This window comes from Dothidotthia symphoricarpi (assembly GCF_010015815.1).
Source record: "Dothidotthia symphoricarpi CBS 119687 unplaced genomic scaffold P153scaffold_2, whole genome shotgun sequence".
Taxonomy (NCBI): Eukaryota; Fungi; Ascomycota; class Dothideomycetes; order Pleosporales; family Dothidotthiaceae; genus Dothidotthia; species Dothidotthia symphoricarpi.
The window spans coordinates 1265943-1289953 of record NW_022985009.1 but is presented as its reverse complement, the minus strand read 5'-3'; the positions used below and the strand labels follow the sequence as shown (position 1 = coordinate 1289953).

Genomic DNA, 24011 nt, shown 5'->3' with positions numbered 1-24011 from the left:
CACCGTCCACATCGTCTGAGCAGATCATCGGGAAGTTCAAGCGCATGGATCATATCGGCAAAGGGAGCTTTGCGGAGGTCTATCGAGGCATACACATAGTACGCAGCACTCTCTATTTTCGTCCCATCTACCGTCAGACCAGTCGCGTTCATATTTGGAAGCTGGTGTAATGTGAGTGGGAACGAGGGCTAACTTGAAAACAGGAGAAGCGAGCCGCTGTAGCCATCAAGTCCGTCAACATGAATAAGCTCAATAAGAAGCTCAAGGACAACTTGGTATCCGAAATCACCATCCTGCGAAGCTTGCACCACCCACACATCGTCTCGCTCATCGACTGTCACGAAACGCCATCCCGCATGCACATCATCATGGAGTTTTGCGAACTTGGGGACCTATCAGCATTCATCAAGAAACGTGCAGATCTCATCAATCACCCACAGACCCAGCGCATGATCGAGAAGTACCCAAATCCGGTCGTGGGTGGATTGAACGAAGTAATCGTCCGGCATTTCGCAAAGCAGATGGCCAGTGCTCTGGAGTTTCTAAGATCGAAGAATTACATCCATCGTGACCTCAAACCCCAGAACCTTCTGCTGAACCCGTCGTCCATGTACTACTCGCAAAGTGGTACACTCGAACGCATGCCTTTGGCCGCCGACGCGAACTCGCTGATCCCTGCACTCGGAATAGATTCACTGCCAATGCTCAAGATTGCTGATTTCGGCTTCGCTAGAATTCTGCCAACAACATCTCTGGCCGAAACCCTCTGTGGATCTCCGCTCTACATGGCCCCGGAAATCCTACGCTATGAGAAGTACGATGCCAAGGCTGATCTGTGGTCTGTCGGAACTGTTTTGTTCGAGATGATGTGCGCTCGACCACCGTTCCGGGCAAATAATCATGTCGAGTTGCTGCGCAAGATCGAGGAACGCAAGGATCACATCAGGTTCCCAGAGAATATCATCTCTAGTAGGGCCATGAAGAATCTCATCCGTGCTTTGCTGAAGCGAAAACCCACCGAGCGCATGTCCTACGAAAGCTTCTTCGCCGACCCTGTGATCCGCGAAGATATCCCAGGCCTTGTTGACGAGGATTTGCCACTATCTCTGCAGGCTTCGGAGCCGGAGCGACCTATGGAGCCACCCAGGCGAGTGCAAAAGATGCCGGTGATTGAGCGACGGGCTACGGAGAGCCCTTATTCGCACTCGCCGAAAGACACAACTGGCATGGGAATCACGCCGCCATCACGACCAAGCTCTCGACCTCTGTCTGGTGATTACTCATCATCTCCGCGACGTACCTCTTCATTTCGACGAGCAAGCAATACCCCAATAGACCCAATCGAGGAACGCGCTCCTTCACGTGAACAGCGACGTCCAGTGCTTGCCACTGCTCTCACTGCGCCTGGCCGTCCAGCGCCTCTGCAAGACCCCAACTCGATTGGACACCGACGCCGATTCTCTCGAGATGGGCCGCCCCCGTCAACATCTGCGCTCAAAGAGCATCTCGATCGCGAGCGTATGCCACCGAAGACGGAGGCAGGCGCAATGAAAGAGGCCGCGGACCGAGCTGCGCAGGACACTGCCCTCGACGAGGGGTTCGTCTTTGTGGAGAAGCGCCGCGTAGAGATCGATGCGTTGGCAGATGAAATTGCTGCAAGCCCGCAAACGCAAAGAGATCGACTAGTTAACCGAGATGGTGCTCTCAAGCGACGAGCGACAACCCAAGGATCGCCAACTTCCGCAACTGGAGCGACAATCCCCTCGCGAGCTATACAGATCCAGCAGAAGCCGACTCTCTTGCACCATCGGACTGAGTCTTATGAGCCTCGACGACAGTATCGTCCCAGTTTTGAAAGTGCAACTTCGGCCCTCTCGAAGGCTATGAATATGGTGAATATCCGTGGTCTTGGACTCTCACCCCCGGTGCTGAAAGGCGTGTCACCGCCTCTGGGTTACGCCGCCTTCCCTACTTATCCTACGGCGCAAAGTAGCTTGCTACTCGTAGGGGATGGTGGGAAGACTGTCAGCAAAGATGAGGACTCGACGACTGTGAAGAAGATCGAAGAGCTGGCGCAGTTGAGTCATGTCATCTATGGCTTCGCGGAAGTCAAGTACAAACAACTGGTACCGGTTGCCCCCAGCGATCAGGGTCTCGGCATAGGCGCAACAGGAATCGCACGAAAGCCGAGCAGTGTCGTGATAGAGGATGACGATGATGACGACCTGACACCTGAGACGATACTCATCATCTCCGAGGAAGCGCTGGTCCTGTACGTCAAGTCACTTGCTATGCTCAACAAAGCCATGGACGTCACCGGAAGTTACTGGAACCGGAATCGACGCAACACATCCCCCGAAGCAGCCAGTCGCGCCGCGTCATATGCTGACCGGCTGAACCGCGTTGTATCCTGGGTTCGAGACCGATTCAACGAGTGCTGCATCAAGTCTGAAATTGTTGCTCGCAAGCTAAAGCAAGCGCAACAGCAACTCCCAATCGATCATCCAAGCCATCCCCAGAACCTGTCAGCTGCCTCAGGTTCTGCGACTACGATTGGGACTGCTGAGACGATTCTTCTCGCCACTGGTGTCACGGCCGAGAAGCTCATGTACGAGCGAGCTCTCGAGATGAGCAGGACGGCTGCTGTGAACGAGCTTGTCGGCACGGATTTGGCAGGCTGCGACCTCAACTACTGGACCGCTATTCTGATGCTTGAGGCTATTCTTGAAGAGGAGGATGAGTCTTCCAGTCGTAAGCTCGATGGCGAGGAGATCAATGGACTAGAGAGCGAGGACAGACAGTCAATTCAGAAACGTAAGTTTGCCAGTTCCAATACACAGGAAAAGGTTTGCTAACATTTGACAGTTCTTGAACAGATGAAAGGACGACACCGCTCGCTCAAGAAGAAGCTTGAGCTGCAGAAGACTCAGAAACGCGCTTCAGTCACGGGTGCTCCATCGCCGTATCCCACCAGTCGCTCGCCCTCATCTCTAGGAAACGCGCGATAAATGAACTTGCATCATTTTCAGCGTTCATCAGCACACACAATTACGACACTCCATGTTCGGCGTTCATACCGGTTGTAAGGGGCGTTTAGGTCACACCCCCCTCTTTGATTTCCACAGTTTCGTGTGTTTCCCTTTGCTTTTCACGTCAGTTCTAATGTTTTGCTTGCATGTCTTTTTTTCCCCAGGCACCGGCGCAAACGCATGCATTTGCATATGATACCAGGAATCTGTATAGCGCCTTCATGTCCTTGGCGTTTGACCTGGTTTTCTTGTTTACCATGTTTGGCATTCGTGGTGGGCTAGTATATATCGGGGGTTATGGGTACTTGTTTCTGATCTGATCTGATCTGGTCTTGGATTGTGCGGCTTGCCTAGATTGAGAAGACCTGCAGAGGTGGAGAGGTGGAGGATATACCTAGTGGGCTGAGATTGAATATCGCATTGTTATCGTTATTGTTATCGTCATTATTAACATTTGAGAGCTCTCTTGAAACCATGTGATTCTGATTGTTATTGACCGACAGACGGCGCGATTATACAGTACACAGAAATACCGACCAACGTCTAAAAGCCCATCAAGCTTCAAGTTTGCACAAATCACAAAGGATTTGACTTTCGTTGTGAAACATGCATATTCTGAGTTCTTGATCAGCAGGGAACGACACCCAACCGCCCTAGTCTCCGCCACCCCCGGATCGCCCACGCATCCGGCTCGCCTCCGCAGCCTTGTCAGCCCCAGTGATGTGTATCTATATATTGACGACTCCCCTCTTTCGTCGCGCAGCATGTGACGCTAATCCCCTAGTAACTGCGTCGCGCGGTGTCCCGGCTGCTTTCGATATATCTTTTAATGGTGGTTTGATTGTGCGACGACGTTTTATACGTGTTTGACTGACTGCTGTACTGAGCTGCCTGGACGTGAGCAGGCTGGGAAACTCGTAGACTTTGATCTCCACAGACTTGGAAACTTGCAGACTTGGATCCTCGTAGACTCGGGCAATTATGGGTCTCGGTATCCTCGAAGACCACAAGCTCAAGCATGTCCCCGGGACAGCGCAAGTCCTCCAAAGTGATAAGAGGAGGGAAGTCGAGCAGAACGTCGCGCGGAATGCGAATCTAAAGTACGACAAGACGGGCAAGATCCTGCTCGTCCCCCAACCCTCAGATGATCCTAACGACCCCCTCGTACGTCCAGACATCACTCCCAACCCCCACCACCAAAACTAACACACCCGCGCCAGAACTGGCCCATCCGAAAACGCGACTCCATCATCGCCCTCCTCTCCCTCCTCTCCGTCATCGCCTCAACCCTCTCCCCCCTCCTCGCCGCAAACACAGTCTCCCTCGCCATCTTCTTCCGGCGCTCCCTAACCGACATGGCCCTCTGCACAGGCTACCACCTCCTCGGCGTCGGCATCTCCGGCTTCCTGATCGTGCCCAGCGCACGCATCTGGGGCAAGCGGCACGTGTACATATTCGGCACGCTGATCATCGTGATAAGCAGCATCTGGGGCGGCGCGACAGGGAAAAACTACGCCAGTTTCCTGTGGGCGCGCATCTTCCAGGGCGTGGGACTGGCGCCGTTCGAAGCCCTCGTCAATGCGTCCGTGGGCGATATGTACCATGTGCATGAGCGCGGGGTGCGCATGGCGGTGTCGAATTTTTGTGTGTTTGGCGGCGCGTTCTTCACGCCTGTTGTTGTGGGTGTGATCAGTAAGAATGTCGGGTATGAGTGGACGTTCTACCTCGTTGCTATCTTCGCCGGCGCTATGCTGCCCCTTATCGTGCTGTTCTGCCCCGAGACGACGTATACGCGGGATTCGAAGTTCGATATTGATAGCATGGGGAATCTGCTCGTGGTGCAGGGCGCGGAGATGAACGTCCTCGGCCCAGCATCCGTCGCGCCGTCCACCAACGCGGGAGAAAGCGAACCCCACGGCGACAAAACAGCTATCCTACACACCACCACCCAACATCACACCCCTCCCCCGCCAAAAACATCCTTCACACAATCCCTCGCCCTCTTCTCCGGCCGCAAAACCCAAGCCCGCTACCTCCCCCTCCTCCTCCGCCCCATCTCCCTCTTCCTCCACCCCGGCATCCTCTGGTCCTGCCTAATCCAAGGCACACTAATCGGCTTCACCGTGCTAATCGGCGTGGTCCTCGCAGCCATCATGCTCGGCCCCCCGCTCTGGTTCGGCGAGGTCGAAACCGGATACATGTACACCGGCGCCTTCATCGGCGCGCTCCTCGGCTTCGCACTCACAGGCCTGCTAGCAGACTGGAGCGCGCGCGTGCTCACGCGCTGGAATAACGGCGTGTATGAGCCGGAGTTTCGCATGCTGCTTGTTGTGCCGCAGCTTTTGCTGGGGGGCGTGGGGTTGTATGGGTTTGGGTGGACGAGCGGGGATGCGGGGAGGTATGGGTGGTTTTTGCCTGATTTCTTCTTTGGGGTTGTTGTGGTGGGGATGGTTTGTGGGGCGGTGGGGAGCGCGTTGTATGTTGTTGATGCTTTTCGTGAGTCCTTTCCTGTCCCTTTTCTTCCCTTGTCCCGTTGCTTTCTCCCTTCCGACCGCTTATATGGGTGTATGCTGATGTGATGTGATTCGAATAGGTGATATCTCGGTCGAAGCGTTTACGTGTTTGCTGGTGTTTAAGAACTTCTTCTCGTTTGCGCTGACGTTCAAGGGCTTTGATTGGATGGTTGAGGCGAGGAGTATAAGGAATGTGTTTATTGCTGTTGGGAGCGCGCAGGTTGGTATTTGTTTGTTGACGGTGCCTATGTGTGAGTTTTTCTTTTTCTTTTTTTCTTCTCTTGATGGGAGGGAGGGGTGCGAGGCAGTGAGGGTGTTGAACACCTTGGAGTAGTGAGGCCCTGAACACCGAGGGCCTTCAGCAGCAGCGGGGGTTCTGAACGAAGAAAGGGAGGACGTTAAACGAGTGAGGATCAAAACTAACAAACAACCAGACATCTTCGGCAAGCGCAACAGGAGTTTCTTCCATCGGCATAATGTGTTCTTCAAGGCTACGGATGCGGTTGCGGAGAAACTGACGTTTTGGTGAATCTATCTAGGGAAAGGAAAAGGGGTGGGTTTGGGGAGGACAAAGAGCTGGAAAGTAGAGAGGTATGGAGGGTGGAGGGAGTAGTAATGGAATGAGAAGAGAGGAGTCGGAATACCATTTAACGTCTTCTTCTTTGTCAGCTTGTCTGTCTGTCTGTCCATCATATTCAACTCATTCCAGAAAATCTCCCACCCTCAACCCAACCCAACACAGCCCAAACACTCCACACCCCCATCCAAGCCTCTCGTCTTTCTCTCCAGATTTATCTCCTCCTACCTTCTTACGACTTACGATATGGAAATACTAATAATCTTAATATCCTGCTCGGGCTTCTCCTTATAAACCTTCGTATTCTCAATCTTATGCACGACATCGAGGCCCGAGACCGCGCGGCCGAAGATGGTGTGTTTGTCGTCTAACCACGTCTGTTCACATTTTGTTAGCATTTGTCCACTCTCAGTTCCTTACTTCTCCCTTCCCTACTTCTTTCGACCCTCACCCTGCCTCACCCGCCCGCCACCCACCCCCAAGTAAAAAGTGAAAAAAAAAAGATAAACTCACAGCCTTCTCCGTCGTAATAAAAAACTGACTCGCATTACTCCCCGGCCCCGCATTCGCCATACTAAGCGCATACGGCTTATCATGCCTCAGCGCGGGATCAAATTCATCCGCAAAGTTCCCGCCCCAGATACTCTCCCCGCCGGTACCATCACCCAGCGGATCGCCCGTCTGGATCATGAACTTGCGGATAACGCGGTGGAAGATGACGTTATTGTAGTACCCCCTCTTCGCATGCGTGACGAAGTTTTCTACGGCCTTGGGGGCTGCGGCGGGGAAGAGACGGAGTGATATGTCGCCGTAGGTAGTGTGCAGGATCGCTGTTGTACCTGTGGCGGCAGCGGCGGCGTCCGCTGTGCCGGATTTTTTGGGAGCGAGGGGCTTTTCGTTCTGCACGTCGCGAGATTTCGAGATGTCGGTGCTGTTGGTGTACATGTAGAAGCGGACCTTCCCCGCGCCGGTAGCGACGAGCATAGCGTCGCGGGTCTCTGCTTCCTGGAGGAGGGGGTTCTCCGAGGCAGCCATTTCGACGGTCACGATTCCCTTTTTCTCCGGGGCGCCCTGGTAGATGGATAGCCAGAGGGGGCGGAGGGTGTCTTCCTGCCCGTACAATTTGACCAGTTTATTCGTCAGCGTGTTGAGCACTTTGACGCCGTACATGCTGCCATATAGGATGAAGTTGCTGGTCTCGTCGAAGATGACGTTCATGCGCGCGCGGGTCGAGGGCGTGTCGAGGTCGCGTTCTATGCCGATGCGGCGGCCGAATTCCATGTCTTCGAGGTGTTGGACTGCGGTGCCGGCTTGCTGCATGGCGGTGATTGTCTCGATGGATTCGTCGTATGTGCGGTATAGTTTTGCGGATGCAAAGTCGAAGATGCGGATCTTGCGGTCCGGGAAGGAGAAGGTGGAGAATTGCTTGCCGGTGGGCGAGATGGTGAGGGAGGAGGGGACGCATTTTGCTTTCTTGAAGTCGAAGAGGTTTGTGGAGCTCTTCATGCTGAAGACGTTGTCTGGCTTTTCGAAGGTCCCGCTCGGCCGCCAGTACTCGATCATGCCGCCCTGATCCACGCTGACGACGCAGTCGAATGCATTGTTGTACGACATCAGACTGACGGGCGCCCTATGCACACTCTTTAGTGTATGGAGTGGCTCGGGATTCTCGCCTCTCCCATCGTATATCCGTATCCAGCCCTTCTCCTCCTCACTAACAGCCAGCAGCGGAAAACTCGCACCCCTACCATGCACCCAGCAAACCGCCTTAGGCACATACTCCACACTCAGCATAGCCAGCAGATCAAACGTAACAACATCAAAGATCTTAACCGTCTTATCCGACCCAGCCGTCGCAAAGCTGCGTCCATCAGCACTCACACTAACGGACCGTATCTCGCCCGCATGCGCGCGAAACTCCTTAACAAACTCCACACCGCCGAAATCCTTCTTCCAGAACTTGACCACGCCGTCGATGGAGCTCGTGATGAGGAAGTCGGTGTAGGGGGTCAGTGTCGTGAAGCAGAGCTGCTCGCGGTGCATGAGCGACTTGAAGTAGCGGTTTGCGCCGGGCAGCGCCGCGACGTAGAGTTTCTCGTAGGGCAGTCTGCGCTTCTTTTTCTTGGGCGCCGAGGAGGGCAGCGCGGGGCCGAAGTCATCGTCATCTGAGGAGGTGTCGTCTGTGGGCTGCGTTAGGGAAAGTAGGCGCGTGTGTGTGGGCTGGTCGCATTACCGTCGTTTGCTTGTGCTTGTGCTTGTGCGGGTGCGTCGTCTTCGGCTTCCATTTCTGCACGGGAGCGCTTCATCTTTGAAGGCGACTCTGAGCCGCTGGACGCCATGGCTGAATTGAGTGTGGGTGGTGGACTCGTGGGTGTTGGGCGTGATTTCGTTGTTCAAAGTTGGAGTCGAGGTTCAACATTTCGCGAGACATGACATGGCGCGCTCTCACGTGCAGCAATCTCACGACACTCTTGCAAGATAAAATTTCTGAACAACTTCAAATTAGATGCCGAGATGGTATTGGTATCTAGATGCAACACGCCTGAGAAATGCAAACACGCTCAATCCACCCTAAGCTTCTGTACCTGATTCATCCTCGACGCCGTTTTCAACAACCTTCCTAGGCACCTCAAACACGTGGATCCCGTTCTTGACCTTGGCCGACATCCATCTGGCGAGTCTGGGCTCTCTCCCCACCGCAGCCACTATACAAAGCCCGTCTTTCCCCCGGTCTCCGCGCTCTTGCACCGAGAGACCGTTTACTATGCCGCGGATGAGTATCACATCATCCCCATTGGCGGTGGCTTCCTCCTGCTCGTCGAGAGGAACTCTTCCAACCGTGCCTAGAGGCTCAATGGTGCGCTTCTCCGGCCCAAGACGCCATGCTCGTATCCAGCCATCCCAACTCGCTGTGAGGATGAGATCGGCAAAGGGTACTGTGGTAAGCGCTGTGACGTATCTGGCTAACCGTGGGCCTTTCTTGACTGTTGTTGCAGCGTCGTGGTTTGCGGACATGTCTTCCGGGGCGAGGGCAGGGTCACGCCCGTGAGTGAGGGCACACGTGAATAGGGGTTTCTTCCTCTGAACAGACCACAGTGACATGGCTCCATTGTCCGAGGCTGTGACGAATAAATTTGCGTCGAGGAGGGCAACGCAGTCGATGGATCCCTCTGCGTAGGCGATCGGTGGATCGTCGTCCTCATCGTGGACGCCGTTTGTCTGCTCGTCTGTGGGCTTCTCCTTGTCGTCGACATTCTTGCCGAACCGACCTTTCCATAACTTATCCATCCCTTTTTGCCTTGCCGTGCCGCCACCCTGAAAAACGAGCTGATTCTCCTCCACCACCTTCCACAGCCTGGCAGTGCGATCTCGCGCGCCAACACTGACACATGTCTCCTGGTTCGCCTCGAGCCCGCCAGCAACACCAACGACGACATCCTGGTGTCCAACCAGTGTCTCGATGTAGGCAGACTCTGGCGCACTCCAGACGATGACTGCGCGATCTGCTCCGCCCGAGAAGAGCTGCTCGGTGCCCCTTCTGAAGGATAGCGATGTTACGGCGTCGCGGTGTCGGGTGAAGAGTTTGCGTGGTGTGAGGGTGTCGGCGTCCCAGATGATCAGGCGGGCGTGCTTGTCGCCAGTCGCGAGGTATTTTCCCGAGTCCGATACGGCAATAGATATGATCTCGCCCGTGTGGCCCAGGAAGTCCCTCTCGCCCTTCTTGTTCTTGTTGCCCTTGCGCCAGAAGAGCTTCTTGGGCGTCCGGCGCGGCGTGACGTTGGACGGACGGTCAGAATGAGGCGCGTAGGCTGTTGGGTCCGCAATCTCCCACTTTTCCACGACCAGATCCTTGCTGATGGTCCACGCATACGGCAGCCTGACTGCGCATCCGGTGATGGCCTTTTGCAGGCCAGACTTCCCAAACACGTGCGATGCCTGCCCAAAGTCCAGCTCTCCCGCGATGTATTTATAAATCTTGCCCTTGCCCTCTGCGACGTCCTCCTTCAGCCTCTCCGCGATCAGGTCCTTGTCGATCTGCGCGGCGTCGAAGCCCACCTCTTCCTCGACCTCGTTGCGCACATTTTCGAGGTAGCGCTCTGCTAGCCTGAGGCGCTTTTCCGCCGCCGTCTCGTTCTCGTCGTCTGAGGATTCCGAGTCATCAAGCTCTTCATCAAAAACGTCTCCGCGATTGTCGTCTGATTCCTCGCTCTCAATTGAGTCTTCTCGTTCGGTGCGGCGGGGAGCATTCGCGGCAGGTCGTGGGGCGTTGTTGCGCTTGTTGGGGCCGTTGGACGCTCCTTCGGGCCTCTTCCTCTTGCGCTGCGAGGCGGGCGTGGTGAAGAAGGAGGACATGGCTGCGTGTCGTGTTGGAGGTGCTGGAGCCCAAAGTTTCTGAGGGAAACGATCGGCGAACTTTTTTTCAGACGCCGACGGCAACCACGACGGATTTAGGTTGCGCCGCTGCGTCTCGGGGGGCTCGTGCACGCCCTCTCAGAGAGCTCCATGGACGTGACGGTCACCATCGCCCTGTCAGTGACAATCCACAAACTGTTTCCGCCTTTTCCCATTTCCTCGTCACAGTAGTAGGCCCTGCAAATCACGTTACCTACCTGGACGACATCCACCCCGCCGCAGCACACTCGCCTGGCTGTTTACCCATCATCGCCGCCGCCGCTTTACCACTGCACCACATCGACACACGTCCCAACATCCCTCACCATGAGCGCCAGCAGCGAACCGGAGCGCGAGCATGCCCTCGACGGCTACAAGGGGAAGCTTCTGGAGTCGCGCGAGTGGGAGGCAAAGCTCAAGGCGCTGCGGTTAGAGATCAAGGGCCTGCAGCACGACTTTGACGTATCCGAGGACAACATCAAGGCCCTGCAGAGCGTCGGCCAGATCATAGGCGAGGTCCTGAAGCAGCTGGACGAGGAGCGGTGTAGGCCATCCCCTCTCTACTGACCAAGCCATGCTGACCCGCCGCAGTCATCGTCAAAGCCTCGTCGGGCCCCAGATACGTCGTCGGATGCCGGTCAAAGGTCGACAAGGTGAAGCTGAAGCAGGGAACCCGCGTCGCCCTCGACATGACGACCCTCACCATCATGCGCATGCTGCCCCGCGAAGTCGACCCGCTCGTCTACAACATGTCTCTCGAGGACCCCGGCCAGGTCAGCTTTGGCGGTATTGGTGGTCTGAACGAGCAGATCCGAGAGCTGCGAGAAGTCATCGAGCTGCCGCTGAAGAACCCCGAGCTGTTCCTGAGAGTAGGCATCAAGCCACCCAAGGGCGTTCTGCTTTACGGGCCGCCTGGTACCGGAAAGACGCTGCTGGCGCGAGCTGTGGCGAGCAGTCTGGAGACAAACTTCCTCAAGGTTGTGTCCTCGGCCATTGTCGACAAGTACATTGGAGAGTCAGCGCGTCTCATTCGCGAGATGTTCGGCTACGCAAAGGAGCACGAGCCCTGCATCATCTTCATGGACGAGATCGACGCCATCGGTGGACGACGATTCTCAGAAGGCACATCCGCAGATCGCGAGATCCAGCGTACACTAATGGAGCTGCTGAACCAGCTGGACGGCTTCGACTACCTCGGACAGACCAAGATCATCATGGCGACAAATCGACCCGACACTCTCGACCCCGCTCTCCTACGTGCCGGACGTCTGGACAGGAAAATTGAAATCCCCCTCCCCAACGAAGCCGGCCGTCTGGAAGTCATGAAGATCCACTCCGCGGGCGTGCAGACCGAGGGCGAGATTGACTTTGAGAGCATTGTCAAGATGAGCGACGGCTTCAATGGTGCTGATCTGCGGAACATCGTCACAGAGGCGTAGGTTTTTCATCTTCTTTCATATCATGACAACATGCTAACTTTTTATATAGGGGTCTCTTCGCTATCAAGGACTACAGAGACGCAATCAACCAGGACGACTTCAACAAGGCCGTGCGGAAGATGGCCGAGTCGAAGAAATTGGAAGGCAAGCTCGAGTACCAGAAGTTGTAAAGGAGGAGTGACTTGGTGGTGGGGAATTGCAGCCTAACAATGGCACTGCACGATAGTATGAACCATGAACTTGATCTTCATGTACGATTTACCACGATTTCCAGTCGCTGAAAAATTGTTTCTGCCGCACCACCCTCTTTCTCTACTTGTCTAGCACACCACATATCATCACAACCCATACCCAACCTCAACCCCCACATCTCCTTCTCCATCCTCACTACCAAGTCGACGCCGTAACTCCACCTCCCCAAAATAATTCGCCCCCGCACCTTCCCGCTCAAACCCCAATCGCTCAAAAAGCCGCACGCTGCGTAGATTATGCTGGTCGATCTTCACTCTCAAATACGCTAGTTTAACCCTCCCATTTGCCCTTTGCCCATGTTTGTTCGCTCCGCTCACACCCGCATACTCCGCCAAGATAGAAGACAGGTTCCGCCGCAGATAAGCAATAAACGCTAGTAAACATTCGAGCGCGAGCCCGCGACCCCTGTGCGAGGGAGACGCGATCATGATTTCGAGTTCGGCTACTACCTCCTCTCCACCATTCCCATCTCCCCCCTCGTCATCGTCGGAAGAGTCGGCGGGAGAAAGGAAGAGGTTTACGTCTCCGATCATACGCTCCGGTGCATCATCGACTTCTGGCGTTATCTTGCTTCTCTGCTGGGATTGAACTTGTTGGGGGAGGGATGGAACTTGAGGCGCCTCGCAGATTATAAACGTCAGTTTATCGCCGTCCGAGCGCCAGGAAGCTTGCATTTCGTGTTCTGCGGCGAGGGAGAGGGGGAGGGATGCTGTTTGGGTGAGGAGATCCTTTTTTGGTTAGGTTGGTTAAAGGGTAAGGGAGGGGGGGCGTAAAGAGGGATGGATAAGGAGGGATTGGGGAGGGGATTTACTTCATCTTGCATCCATTCATGGTATGTGGGCACGTGGTGCGGGGAGTAGGGGACTAGGAGGAGGTGCGGGGTGAGGAGTGCTGGGTGGGGTGTTAGGGTGGGGGGAGATTTAGGAGGGAAGGGGAGAAGGGGGGGGGGGAATGGGGAAGGGGAGGTACCGGTGTGTTCGTTTATCTTCATTTTTTCTGTCTGAAAACTTGGAAGTCTTCGAGCTTGTGGAAGGATGGTTTTGGCCTGAAATGGATCGTTTGTTCGTTCGAAGGGTTGGAAGAAAAGGTTTGAAGATGGATGTTTGGATGTGGGAGATGGTTGGCTTGGAAGTGAGTGATTTGCGAATGGTAAAATTTGGAATTTTCCGATTTGGTTCGATTCAGTTGTAAATCTGTAGTTTGAATCAGTATATATACGATGTTTATAATCCAGCAAGGATGGCTTACAGAGGCAAGTTTGGTTGCTGATAATTCAAGTTCTGTATTTATTGTGTGTGACTGTCGGTAAGGCTTGCCCGATTGATGTGAATCTACAAGCAAGCCTAGACTCGATCCGGCAAGCGTATATTCGACCGACTACTTTGCATATCCATCTCGTGATTCCCTACCACATCATATCCATCTCCAGACTACAGAAGAACTAACCCAAACATACGATCCCCTGATAGCAGAATAAACAAACGTATCGCATTCGCCAGACCAAACAAACACACAAGAGAAGGAAACAAAGCCACAACCACATCACGCCCCGATGGAGCAAACAAACATCCTCGTAACAGGCGGCTGCGGCTTCCTAGGCACAGCCATAGTATCCGCCCTTCTGGCCACAAAACGATTCTCTGTCACCGTTCTGGACATCAACCCCCCATCCCTCGGTACTTCCACTTTCCCCCAACTCGTGCGCTATGTGCGCTGCAACATCCTCGACGCCGCTTCTCTCAAGAAAGTCGTCGAGGAGGCGCGGCCCGCTATTGTGGTGCATACCGTGGGTGTGTACCCGCTAGGCGCGAAGAGGTATTCGCAGCGTGGCAGGGATGTAGTGTTCAAGGTTAATGTTGAGGGGACGAGGAATGTAGTCGCGGCGAGTAGGGAGTGTGGCGCAAAGGGGTTGGTGTTTACGAGTAGTGTTACGGTGGTGCTGGATGAATTTGGGAGGGATTGGAGGAATGTTGATGAGCGGTGGGGGACGGGGGAGGCGGAGACGACGTATGGGGAGAGTAAGGTATTTGAGATTTACTTTATATCTACTCGCGAATCGTCTCGTTCTTCCGTTCGCACTCTATGTTTGCAAACCACACGTATACTTGAACGACCCCATTTCACACCATTGCCCACTGCCCAAGTCCCACCTCTCCACTCCTCACACCCCAAACCGCGCGATACTCACACCTCCCCAGGCCCAAGCAGAATCCCTCGTCCTCTCCGCCAACACCCACGACTTCTCCACCTGCGCCCTGCGCTGCGCCCCAATCTTCGGGCCCAACGACCCAGCCTGCATCCCCGCGCTACACGCCTGCATCGCCGCCTACCAAACGCCCTTCATCCTCGGCACGGGCCTCAACATGCAAGACTTCGTCTACGTGTCCAACGCAGCCGACGCCCACGTTCTCGCCGTCGCCAACCTGCTGAACTCGCAGACCGCGGCGGGCCAGGCAATATTTATTACGAACGGCGAGCCGGTCCCCATGCGCGATCTGTGTTTGGCTGTGTGGAAGGAGTTTGGGCATGTGCCGCGGTTTCAGGTCAGGATTCCGGAGGGGGTCGCGTGGTGGATGGGGGTGGGTGCTGAGTGTGTGAGTTGGGTGGCGGGGGTGGAGGGGATGTTTTGTCGGGGGGTTGTGAGCGATGGGTGTCGGGATCGGTATGTGAGTATTGCGAAGGCGCGGGGTGTGCTGGGGTATAGGCCGAAGGTTGGGTTGGCGGAGGGGCTGAGGATTAGCTGTGAGGTAAGTGGGTTTTGTTGGGGGTGTTGATGGTTAGGGACTGACGCGTGTTTTGTAGCATTTCCAGAAGCAGATTGATGGTCGGGTGAAGAGATGATGTGTGCGCTTGTAGAGGTGGAATGAGGGTGGCACCGGGCTGTTACAAAAAATGGCACAACTTTTAGATATGTCAGCAGGACAACAAAAACATTAACGTTGTTACTTGACCAAATCTTCACTTAAACATATGGAGATAGTACTCTAAGTAGATTATGTAACGTTCTTTCTGTATGTTGAGTTCTAAGAGAAATGACCTTGCGGTTGGGATGCTGCATGCTGCTTAAGAGGGTGACTTGCTAGCACATCTAAAAGTTGTGCCATTCTTTGTGACACCCCGGTGGTGGTGTTGCTGGTGTTTGGAGGGAATGAATAGTCAATACTTCGTGAGCCGAGTGATTACTTGCAGAACAGATGGGTGTACAAGAAGTATGCAAACGAGGTTGTTTTACAGCAATCCACAAAAGATAACTCATACACAGATGAAGGTCTGACCTATAACCATGGTCTTTCTGGTGCCGACCAACGGTCAATATCTGATTGAGGCATGTCGTGCCTGCCCCAACGGTGGTGCTTGCCATATCTGGGAAATGAGATGTCTGCCGAGTTCACTCACCATTTCATTTTTCTTTCTCACCTCCACCATCTTTCGCCATCACTTCCCTTCTTCTTCGTTTCCGTTCTTCGTTACGTTTCGCAGTTATTGTACTTCAAGGAGTTCGCGGGTGTTTGAGAGGTACGCTTCTACTCTACATCGACCCAACAAATGGCCGTGCTGCCGTTCTCACACAAAGTGACGATGAGCCGTTGCATCAAACGACGCACTCGTGAATGAGCAGCGTTATCTGTTCTTGAAGGCTATTGCTGATATTCAAGTCACAGGTGTTACTCGTTCAGTGTGACGGCATTATTTCAGCGTTGTAGTTACTTGAAATCTGCCCCCGCATCTGCATGTGTCGGGTTGAGGCATTCAGTAACTCAATAAGTGTACACTGAGCTCTGACAGCAAGCTGCTTCAATTCGGTGAGTTGTGATCAGACTTCCAAACCAAGTTGGACGTCAGACTAACCGCATATAGGCCACTCATATCTACTCTCACCATGTCTGACGCGTTTTCACGTTTCGCTCTAGTTGAGGGTGTTCCTTTTTCTAGCGGCCCTATCTCTGATCTAGTCATACGCACAGTGACTGGCCAGTCAACGCCGGAGCAAGACTATCTCCGCCGCTTCCCTACTGAGATTCGACTCATGATCTTCCAAGAACTCCTCAGCGTCTGGCCCAAAACCGTCTTCCGTGGAGCCAATACGTTTGGTCCGCTCGATCCAAATGAGTTCCAGAGGGAGATTCCTATCCCCTGGCAGATCCTCGCTACTTGCCACAAATACCACGACGAAGCTCTCCCAATCATGTATGGCAAGAACAAGTTCGTCTTCTGCACCGGCGAGAATGGTTCACCTGGCATGTTCTGGAGGTTCCCCATCAAGATGCAGTACATGCATCTGATCACTGACCTGGGTATCTACATGCGCTGCGATACTCCAACCAAGGAAGCTGCCAACCGGGTGGCACACTTCATCAAAGCAATTGCTCGCCGGGCCGTCAAACTGCAGAACCTCGTCGTCTTGGTCTCTTCTGACCGTGTGCGTGCCGTTTGTCTGTTAACTACACCCAAGACATTGCTGACTCGTTTGTTCTAGTCCTACGGCGCCAAATGTCCATGGGATATCATGTTCAATGATCATCCTGTAGCCAAGGCCCTCGTCAAGCTGGTCGAGTCACAGACAGTCAAGCACTTCAAGCTTCGCATGCACGACGCCGCGTGTGTGGCCCCGGACTTCGCCTCGTACCTGTGCCAGACCTTCTACGAGCTCAAGCCTGCCACCGACCGCTCCATCACGTTCAGTCGCTCATGCTCCTGCCCTCGCCAAATAGCAACTTCTCGTGACGGCTATTGTCGTCACTGCTTGTGGCCGAGGGAGTACCGTGCATATAAAGCTATTGATCGCACCATGTACCCCGCCGAGTTGGAATCAGACCAGGAGCGAATGATGGACTTGCAGGAGGATCTCTTCCAGTTAGGTCTCCTGCCTCCAACAGACGACCTTGAAGAAGAAGATCCCGAGAAGGCGTCTACAGGACCGTATATCGATGGGCGTGTTGTGGAGGACACCTACGAGGAAGACCGCCTTGGATTCAGCCTCGGTTTGTATGTGTTCTTTACAAGCTTTTGTACGAATCTTACTCTAATGCATCCAGGCTACTTCCCGGACAAGTTCGCCACTTTCGCAGCAACATCGCGTGGCCGGCAGTGTGGTGGTACCGGCAGACGGAGCTTACAGAGTTCTACGAATACATCGACAAGGACGATTACCTCGTCAAGGCTCTTGTTTCGAAGTGAAAATTCGACACTGATGGTATCCATGACACATCCCATATGAACGACACCCACGATTTGGAAGACACTTACGATTTAACGATATGGACGATATGAACGATATGAAATACATGAGCGATGCGGTGTTGTGTGAAAGGGTGGTATGTCGGATAATGTCATGAGAAGCGTGCACAAGGCGAATGCGGAGATGTTCAGTAGGCTGCACAATCAGCAGCTGCTAAAGCCTTAATGTCTCTATGTTGTAAACTTACGTAGCGTCGTCTATATTCATTCACCAGATACCTTTTATACAATTCATCATACATATGCCTCCCATCACCACTCACAAAATCTTCTCCGCCTCATCAATCAACCTCTCAACCTTGAAATTCGTATCCCCCTTTGTAAACATACTCAGCAGCTCACCCCTCCCCTTCCCCTCCTCACTCTGCACATAGAACTTCTGCATGCACATCACCAGCCACCTCGCCTCATCCACACTAACACCCCTCCCCTCCGTCACAACCCCCTGCCCCAGCACGAGATTATGCGACCCCGCAAGCTCCTGATGGAACGTCACAGTCGTATGCGGACTCGCATATTCACCCCTGAGCTTAAACTCCCCCAGCGACGTAAAAAGCAGCGTCGTCGTATCAACATGCGGGTGCGCGAATTGCAGATAGTGCAGCTCGGCGGCTTGTTGTGTCTCCGACTCCCCGCTGCTGCTGCTGCCTTCCTTGGGCACCTCGCGCGGCATCGGCAGCACGAAGGAGGGGTGTTGTTTCGCGGTCTCGAGGAGCTGGGTGAAAGTGTGTGCTGGGACGGAGAAGTGTATTGACTGCGGATTCGCAGCGTGGCGCAGACGCCAGAGGGCTTGGATTTCCTTCTCAGGCAGGGCCTGCGTCTTAGGCACGTCGAGGAACGAGGACAGTGTTTTAACGCCCGGTGGAGCCGTAGATTTCGCCCTCCCCTGCTGCGGCGACGGCGGAGGCGGGGGAGCCGGCCATGGCGACTTTTGCGCTTTCGCCGCGCTCTCCAAGATCCCTTCTCCCGCGGGCTCTGGCGACGGCGGCGGTGTCAACGGCCCTGTTGCACCCGGCACTATGGCTTGTTTCCTCAGTCGATCAATTTTCTCCCTATACACGTCTTTCAGCTCCGAGATATCGGACAACCCTTGCTCTTTTGCGCGCTGCTCGAGTTTCTCCCGGTACTTTGCTGTGATGCGGGCTTGTGCGTCGTGGGTTGCGAGGTGGCGCACGGCGTGGACGCGGGCCCAGCGGCGTTGGAGGAGGCGCGGGTTGGGGAGGGGTTGGCGTAGGGCGTGGCGGAGGGTGGTGAGGGGGAGCGTCATGTTGGGTGTTGGGTGTGGTAGTGGGCGGCAAGGCGGTGGTGGAGTGGGAATGTTGTGGTTTGGTGGGATGGTTCGCGGTAAGGCGGATCCGCGGGGGTTCTGATTGGAGGGTTTGCAGGGGCGTTGGTTTGGTCGGATCGGGTATCACTTCTTGTTTGGGGGGGCGCGATGGGGTGTGTCGTGGTGGAACTGGAGTTGGGAGTTTTGGGAGTTTTTCATGATGTGCTATGTTATGCTATGCTATGATGTAGAGTAGAAGGCATTGCTGTAGTGGTACCTGGTTGTGCGTGTGAGATAGCTGTGCTGCAGGGTCTCTACATAGGGCGGGCGGGACCACATGTACCCAAGTCACTGTCACTGCCTGACATATTTCCCGTTGCCAAATCTGACATGTGGCGGCTGCACTCCGTATTCGTCATGGCCCGCCGGTGCATAAAGCGCTCAGATCCAAAACAGCCAGGGTCACGCTTCCAAATCGATACTTCTGCCTGTTGTTGTTGTCGAGTGTTGAAGGGCCATGACGGACAAGGGGACGTGTGATGTACCTAGGCGGCGGCTGAATGCAACGGCGCTGTCTTGCATCGACGTTCCTGCGTGACCGAAAGCCCGTTTCCCTTCCCGCTGTCTGTAGCTATAGCGTGCGCGCGAAGCATGCATCTGGCATCTGGCATTTGATTTACTGTCTTCTGTCTATATAGCTGCGAGTCCCGCGTCTCGCGTGTCTGCATGATCGACACTGCCACTCGACATTACCACATTCCGTCGGTCCTTTTGCCCTTCCCTTCCCCTCTCTCACCGCACTCCGCGCCCACATCCAGTGTTAGACGTCCAGAAGCTTTAACTCGCACAACAAACATACCGTAGCCGTACTCGACCCTCGACCCCGCGCGCGCCTCTACCCACCGCCGCCGCCCGGCAACAGCGCTAACCCGTTCAAAGGCCCCTCCCAAACGTCCGCGCGCCGGTACCCCATATTAATTAAGCTCGACCCTGGACATCGACTGCGCCCGCGCCAAACTCTGAGAGCCGTCCTCCTCTCGCCAGGGCCAGGCATGCTCGTGCGTCTGCTCCCAACGACCCTCGCGACCTGAGCTGCACCCCGAGACCCGCGCGAGCTATCCTTTGGCATGGGCGCCGTCAACAGCAAGGCCGGCGACGCAAGTGGCCTATTCCTGCGCGACCAAACACGATGTATGTAGCCTAGCCTTTGCGCCAGCCATGTGCTTGTGAATGCGCCGCTGACGGGGAGGGGGGGACCAGTTTCGGTGGCCTCGCTCAACATCACAAACAGCCGCAATCGCACGCTCCTGACCATCGCGCCGAATGCCTTCCCCGCGACGAGATACAGCGCCAAGCGGGAGCTGGGCGACGACAGCGTGATCGAGTACATCCAGGTACCGTTGCAGCACAGCAGCCGCCGCCGTGGGCCATGCTAAATGCCAATCTAGGACCCCGAATCCCCTGCGTCCGCCGACGCTCCGCCAGCCTTCCTCCTCCGCCTGCCCAACGACGAGGAGCTCTCGTTCAATTTTACCTTTATCCTTCGCCAGCATCTGGCTGTGCCCAGCATATACAACACAAATAGCGCCCCCGCAGCTGCACAATCCGGCTTGATCGACACGGTCGTCAATGGACTGACGTTCGTCTTTGCCTCGAGCTCGCGCGAGCTGGATAACCTGGTCACGCGCGAGTTCCACGCCAACCCCAATCTCCACAAGAACCCGCAGGTCGAGCTGGTTGGGGACTATTCGACGGGCGGGAGCTCCTCGGTGCAGTTTCACTGGTCTTGGAAATGGAGTCCGCCGAAGACGAATGAGGGTCGGGGTGGAGGCTGGCGTACTAGTTGCAGTGTGAGTGCGCTGTGATTTCCTCACTTTTCGCTGTTGCTGACAGTATCCAGTTTGTCGAATACGACCAGCGGGCGCATAAGCTTGACACGTTGGCGAACTTTGCCTTTTGGGTGCAGAGTATGTCTCTTCTCCCTATTCTACGATTTGAGACTGACGACCGTAGACACCTCACGGCCTGTCCACAGCCCCAAATCGCCAATACCGCGACTCGAACTTTGTGTGCCGCCCCGGTTGCGCGTCCCTTCTGCCCAGTCGGTGAGCTCGCGAGTGAGCGATTCGGCCGACGATGACAAGGATTGGGATGCCGTGCCACCCAGGTCGCCCATTTTCGATGCGATACCCGAACACAACCTAGGGCTGGTACCGAGTCAGGCTACGACATTCACGAGCAACTACACACCGGTGAAGCTGGATGTTTCGCGGCCTGGCGAAGACCTCAGCCACAGTGACGATGGCCCTCTCTTCCGAGCGACCATGAAATCGCTGGAGCAGAAGACTGGCAACATGCGCATGAGGTGGAAGAAGGTCCTGAAGCGGGCTGAGGCTGCCATGGAAGCACAGGTGCAGTGCAATAATTCCATGAAAGATCTGATGGATGCGCTGAAGGAGGCCTCGTCATCAAATGCAAACGCTGTGCAGCCGGCTATCGACCACTACTTCGACAAGATTGCCAAGGAAATCCTGACCTACGAGCGCTCAAATACCACAAACATCCAGAAACTCATCATTGATCCTATACACAAACTCTACACCATCGATATCAAGCAGGCCGAGACCAAGCGCAAAGATTTTGAGGAAGAAAGTAAAGATTACTATCAATATCTTGGCAAGTATCTTGGGCAGCGGCAAGACTCGCTCAAGGAAAAGAAGCGCGTCGAGACGGACTCGAAGTACCAAACAAAGAGGCGGAACTTTGAGCTGAAGCGATTCGATTATTCCTCCTTTATGCAGGATTTGCACGGTGGTCGGAAGGATCAGGAAGTGCTGTCTGCCCTGACAAGATATGCCGATGCACAAGCCAACAATTACCTCGAGACGGCCAAGAAGATCGAGAGGATGCTTCCACAGCTTGATTTGTTGAGTCTCGAGGTCAAGGAAGCAGACAAGGAATATCAACTCCAGAGAACAGAGCGAGAAGAGAAGAGGCGGGTGTTGGAAAAGGCCAAGAAGACTTTCGACGAATCGTCATCCCAGCAGACCGCACTAACAACGACCATAAACGGCGTCTTGCCACGCTTGCCATCCAGCTCAGATGCAGAGATTCCAAGACGGAAAGGGAGTATAGCACCGATATTTCACAGCACTGTCAGTCCCCCACAGACTATGGCATCGATGAACAGCTCCACAGTCACGTCTCCCATAAGCCCGGAGATGAATAGGGCGAGTCTACCTCTCATGAGCCAGCAGTTAGACAAGTTCAAAGGGATCAGAGACCTCGAGGAGAAGAACTATGCCTTGCCGGTAGAAGAGGGATCGGGTGCACATCGCAAAGAAGGGCTTTTGTGGGCACTGAGCAGACCGGGGAGTCATGTCGATCCCAAGGGCTTGAATAAGCAGGCGTGGCACAAGTAAGCTCTTTCAAGTCTTGCATCATACGCATTTACTGACGATAGCTAGGTTCTGGATCGTCCTTGATCAAGGGAAGCTCTCGGAGTACACCAATTGGAAGCAGAGCCTCGAGCTGCACATGGATCCAATTGATCTCCGCATGGCTTCTGTTCGGGAAGCGCGTAATGCAGAACGTCGGTTTTGCTTTGAGGTTATCACGCCTCATTTCACGCGTGTGTACCAGGCCACGAACGAAGATGATCTGAGGTGCTGGATTAGCGCGGTAAACAACGCACTTCAAACTGCTGTCGAGTCAGCTGGTAAGACCAGCCGGCCGTCGACTGATTCCCTACCCGGACAGACTAGACGCGACATCGCTTCGGTGTTGACAGGCAAGAGTCCGTCATTGTCGAGCCATCGGAATACCTATACCCCCAAGACACCAGCTCGACATGCCACGGTTGGTGACAGGCCTGGCTACAGAAGAGAAGAGTCGACTGGCGATGAAGGAAAACTTCTGAAACTGATCCGGGACGTGGATGCTGGCAACAAAGTGTGTGCCGATTGCGGAACTGAGAGCAAGGTCGATTGGGTCTCGATCAATCTTGGTATTGTCATTTGCATCGAATGCAGTGGCATCCATCGATCGCTAGGGACGCACATTACAAAAGTGCGATCTCTGACCCTCGACGTCACGTCTTTCACTCCCGATATTGTCGAGATTTTCCTCAAAATTGGCAACCGTGTCAGCAACATGATCTGGGAGGCGAGACTGGATTTCACACTGAAGCCGGGACCGATGTCGACGCGAGAGCAGAGGCTTCGCTTCATCACTTCGAAATATGCCGATCGAGCATATGTCGCTCCCATCTCCCCTGTGGTGTCTCACTACGGGACTTCTGAGGAGACTCTGTTGGCGTCGGTTAAGAAGAACGACATCCAGAACGTTCTCTATGCTCTGGCGTTACGCGCGAACCCTAACGCGCGCGATCGTTCAAGAGGTACTCATGTTGTGTTTCTAGCCCTCGCCGCCGCGGACCCAGCATCGCCATCAGCCTCTGCATCACCGGCTGTCTCCCCTGCTCCTGGAGCTGCTCGACCAGTAACCCCTCAACCGACACGGAAGCCCTTCCCCGTTGCCGAACTCCTTCTTCAAAACGGCGCAGAGCTCCCGTTACAGCCAGCACCAATCCCGCTTAGTCTCGCCGCACGCGCCTATCTGGACTTCAAAGCCGACCAGCGCGCGGGCAAGCGAATCACACCAATAGTAGCAAGTCAGCCCGACCCAAACATCGACAAGCTGCCCTCACTCCCAAGCATCATGGCTGGCAACGGCAGTAGTCCCGCCGAGCGAGCGCGAGAGCGGGACGCCCGGCTGCAGAAACGCGTATCTGCAAGCGGAAGGTTGGTCAAGAATCCAGCGACTGATCCGTATGAAGGTAAGCGCGGCTTTTAGGACTAGCCGACGCTTACGTGTTTCTTTGTTTCTAGTATGTACCTTCCGTGGACGCAGTGCGGAATCGTGCGATGGGCTTCGACGGGATAACGGGACTGGGTGGATTGCTCGGCGTTGTGGGTAGTGGGACTCGAAAGACGAGTGGGTCGCTTTTTCGACTGGTGTTGGATTTGTGTCGTCTTGGATACGCTGCATGTTCTGTGTGTGTGCATGGGCTGGGATGGGTTTCAGCGGTGTTTGTTGTTGTTGTTGTTGTCGTTGTCGTCGTTGTCGGCTCGTGTTTTGAGTCACTTTTGGTCGCTGCTTGGCCTTGCGAGTCGAGTTGGGGCTGTACACAGTAATGAGTAATGGTGGAATTGTAAATCATCGTCAGGGAATGGATGTTGGGGGTCAAGATATTGAGAAGTTAAGTATTGATTCAAACTGTCCATATGAGTGTACACTTGTCTT

The 24011-nt window shown here is 54.6% G+C and overlaps 10 protein-coding genes across 10 annotated transcripts; 6 read left to right on the top strand and 4 right to left on the bottom strand.

Annotated features, from left to right (window-relative positions):
- Positions 1-44: 44 nt before the first annotated feature.
- P153DRAFT_280990 (kinase-like protein) lies at positions 45-3008 on the top strand (the record flags this gene model as incomplete). The annotated part of the gene is made up of 3 exons (XM_033663113.1): positions 45-98; positions 204-2814; positions 2866-3008. 3 exons carry the CDS (start codon positions 45-47, stop codon positions 3006-3008), a joined length of 2808 nt encoding a protein of 935 aa, XP_033528513.1.
- A 1002-nt stretch (positions 3009-4010) lies between these two features.
- P153DRAFT_306995 (MFS transporter-like protein) lies at positions 4011-6184 on the top strand (the record flags this gene model as incomplete). Its single annotated transcript, XM_033664647.1, has 4 exons — positions 4011-4193; positions 4250-5525; positions 5623-5793; positions 5977-6184. The coding sequence occupies 4 exons, from the start codon at positions 4011-4013 to the stop codon at positions 6069-6071; spliced, it is 1725 nt and encodes a 574-aa protein (XP_033528512.1). The 3' UTR covers positions 6072-6184.
- On the bottom strand, positions 6012-8509 carry P153DRAFT_330943 (peptidyl-prolyl cis-trans isomeras-like protein). The gene is made up of 3 exons (XM_033665449.1): positions 8353-8509; positions 6633-8299; positions 6012-6496 (listed from the first exon to the last, which is right to left on the bottom strand). Exons 1-3 carry the CDS (start codon positions 8456-8458, stop codon positions 6359-6361), a joined length of 1911 nt encoding a protein of 636 aa, XP_033528511.1. The 5' UTR covers positions 8459-8509; the 3' UTR covers positions 6012-6358.
- Positions 8510-8625: 116 nt separating this feature from the next.
- Positions 8626-10472, bottom strand: P153DRAFT_330939 (WD40 repeat-like protein; the record flags this gene model as incomplete). Its single annotated transcript, XM_033665448.1, has 1 exon — positions 8626-10472. The coding sequence occupies one exon, from the start codon at positions 10470-10472 to the stop codon at positions 8691-8693; it is 1782 nt and encodes a 593-aa protein (XP_033528510.1). The 3' UTR covers positions 8626-8690.
- Positions 10473-10838: 366 nt separating this feature from the next.
- On the top strand, positions 10839-12120 carry P153DRAFT_280821 (26S proteasome subunit P45; the record flags this gene model as incomplete). The annotated part of the gene is made up of 3 exons (XM_033663099.1): positions 10839-11055; positions 11103-11946; positions 12000-12120. 3 exons carry the CDS (start codon positions 10839-10841, stop codon positions 12118-12120), a joined length of 1182 nt encoding a protein of 393 aa, XP_033528509.1.
- On the bottom strand, positions 12004-13479 carry P153DRAFT_419875 (acyl-CoA N-acyltransferase). Its single transcript, XM_033672211.1, has 5 exons — positions 13451-13479; positions 13172-13395; positions 13014-13093; positions 12530-12930; positions 12004-12490 (listed from the first exon to the last, which is right to left on the bottom strand). Exons 2-5 carry the CDS (start codon positions 13191-13193, stop codon positions 12289-12291), a joined length of 705 nt encoding a protein of 234 aa, XP_033528508.1. The 5' UTR covers positions 13194-13395; positions 13451-13479; the 3' UTR covers positions 12004-12288.
- A 138-nt stretch (positions 13480-13617) lies between these two features.
- On the top strand, positions 13618-15071 carry P153DRAFT_427968 (C-3 sterol dehydrogenase/C-4 decarboxylase-like protein). The gene is made up of 3 exons (XM_033672695.1): positions 13618-14225; positions 14401-14949; positions 15005-15071. The coding sequence occupies exons 1-3, from the start codon at positions 13755-13757 to the stop codon at positions 15041-15043; spliced, it is 1059 nt and encodes a 352-aa protein (XP_033528507.1). The 5' UTR covers positions 13618-13754; the 3' UTR covers positions 15044-15071.
- Positions 15072-16082: 1011 nt separating this feature from the next.
- On the top strand, positions 16083-17540 carry P153DRAFT_409533 (uncharacterized protein; the record flags this gene model as incomplete). Its single annotated transcript, XM_033672073.1, has 4 exons — positions 16083-16119; positions 16168-16622; positions 16680-17188; positions 17239-17540. The coding sequence occupies 4 exons, from the start codon at positions 16083-16085 to the stop codon at positions 17378-17380; spliced, it is 1143 nt and encodes a 380-aa protein (XP_033528506.1). The 3' UTR covers positions 17381-17540.
- On the bottom strand, positions 17384-19007 carry P153DRAFT_363107 (ATP11-domain-containing protein). The gene is made up of 2 exons (XM_033667298.1): positions 17629-19007; positions 17384-17576 (listed from the first exon to the last, which is right to left on the bottom strand). The coding sequence occupies exon 1, from the start codon at positions 18705-18707 to the stop codon at positions 17700-17702; it is 1008 nt and encodes a 335-aa protein (XP_033528505.1). The 5' UTR covers positions 18708-19007; the 3' UTR covers positions 17384-17576; positions 17629-17699.
- A 603-nt stretch (positions 19008-19610) lies between these two features.
- On the top strand, positions 19611-23999 carry P153DRAFT_306974 (ARF GTPase-like protein activator). Its single transcript, XM_033664646.1, has 6 exons — positions 19611-19898; positions 19968-20101; positions 20156-20557; positions 20608-20674; positions 20721-22125; positions 22175-23999. Exons 1-6 carry the CDS (start codon positions 19835-19837, stop codon positions 23559-23561), a joined length of 3459 nt encoding a protein of 1152 aa, XP_033528504.1. The 5' UTR covers positions 19611-19834; the 3' UTR covers positions 23562-23999.
- Positions 24000-24011: the final 12 nt, after the last annotated feature.

Coding starts and splice junctions, on each gene's coding strand:
- P153DRAFT_330943 (XM_033665449.1), bottom strand. CDS start 8,458: ATGGCGTCCAGCGGCTCAGAGTCGCCTTCAAAGATGAAGCGCTCCCGT. Junction 8,300..8,352: donor ACAAGCACAAGCAAACGACG/GTAATGCGACCA, acceptor CGCAGCCCACAG/ACGACACCTCCTCAGATGAC. Junction 6,497..6,632: donor TTATTACGACGGAGAAGGCT/GTGAGTTTATCT, acceptor AAATGTGAACAG/ACGTGGTTAGACGACAAACA.
- P153DRAFT_419875 (XM_033672211.1), bottom strand. CDS start 13,193: ATGAAGATAAACGAACACACCG. Junction 13,094..13,171: donor GAAGATAAACGAACACACCG/GTACCTCCCCTT, acceptor CACCCCACCCAG/CACTCCTCACCCCGCACCTC. Junction 12,931..13,013: donor ATGAATGGATGCAAGATGAA/GTAAATCCCCTC, acceptor TAACCAAAAAAG/GATCTCCTCACCCAAACAGC.
- P153DRAFT_427968 (XM_033672695.1), top strand. CDS start 13,755: ATGGAGCAAACAAACATCCTCGTAACAGGCGGCTGCGGCTTCCTAGGC. Junction 14,226..14,400: donor CGACGTATGGGGAGAGTAAG/GTATTTGAGATT, acceptor ACACCTCCCCAG/GCCCAAGCAGAATCCCTCGT. Junction 14,950..15,004: donor GGCTGAGGATTAGCTGTGAG/GTAAGTGGGTTT, acceptor CGTGTTTTGTAG/CATTTCCAGAAGCAGATTGA.
- P153DRAFT_363107 (XM_033667298.1), bottom strand. CDS start 18,707: ATGACGCTCCCCCTCACCACCCTCCGCCACGCCCTACGCCAACCCCTC.
- P153DRAFT_306974 (XM_033664646.1), top strand. CDS start 19,835: ATGGGCGCCGTCAACAGCAAGGCCGGCGACGCAAGTGGCCTATTCCTG. Junction 19,899..19,967: donor CCTGCGCGACCAAACACGAT/GTATGTAGCCTA, acceptor GGGGGGGACCAG/TTTCGGTGGCCTCGCTCAAC. Junction 20,558..20,607: donor GCTGGCGTACTAGTTGCAGT/GTGAGTGCGCTG, acceptor GACAGTATCCAG/TTTGTCGAATACGACCAGCG.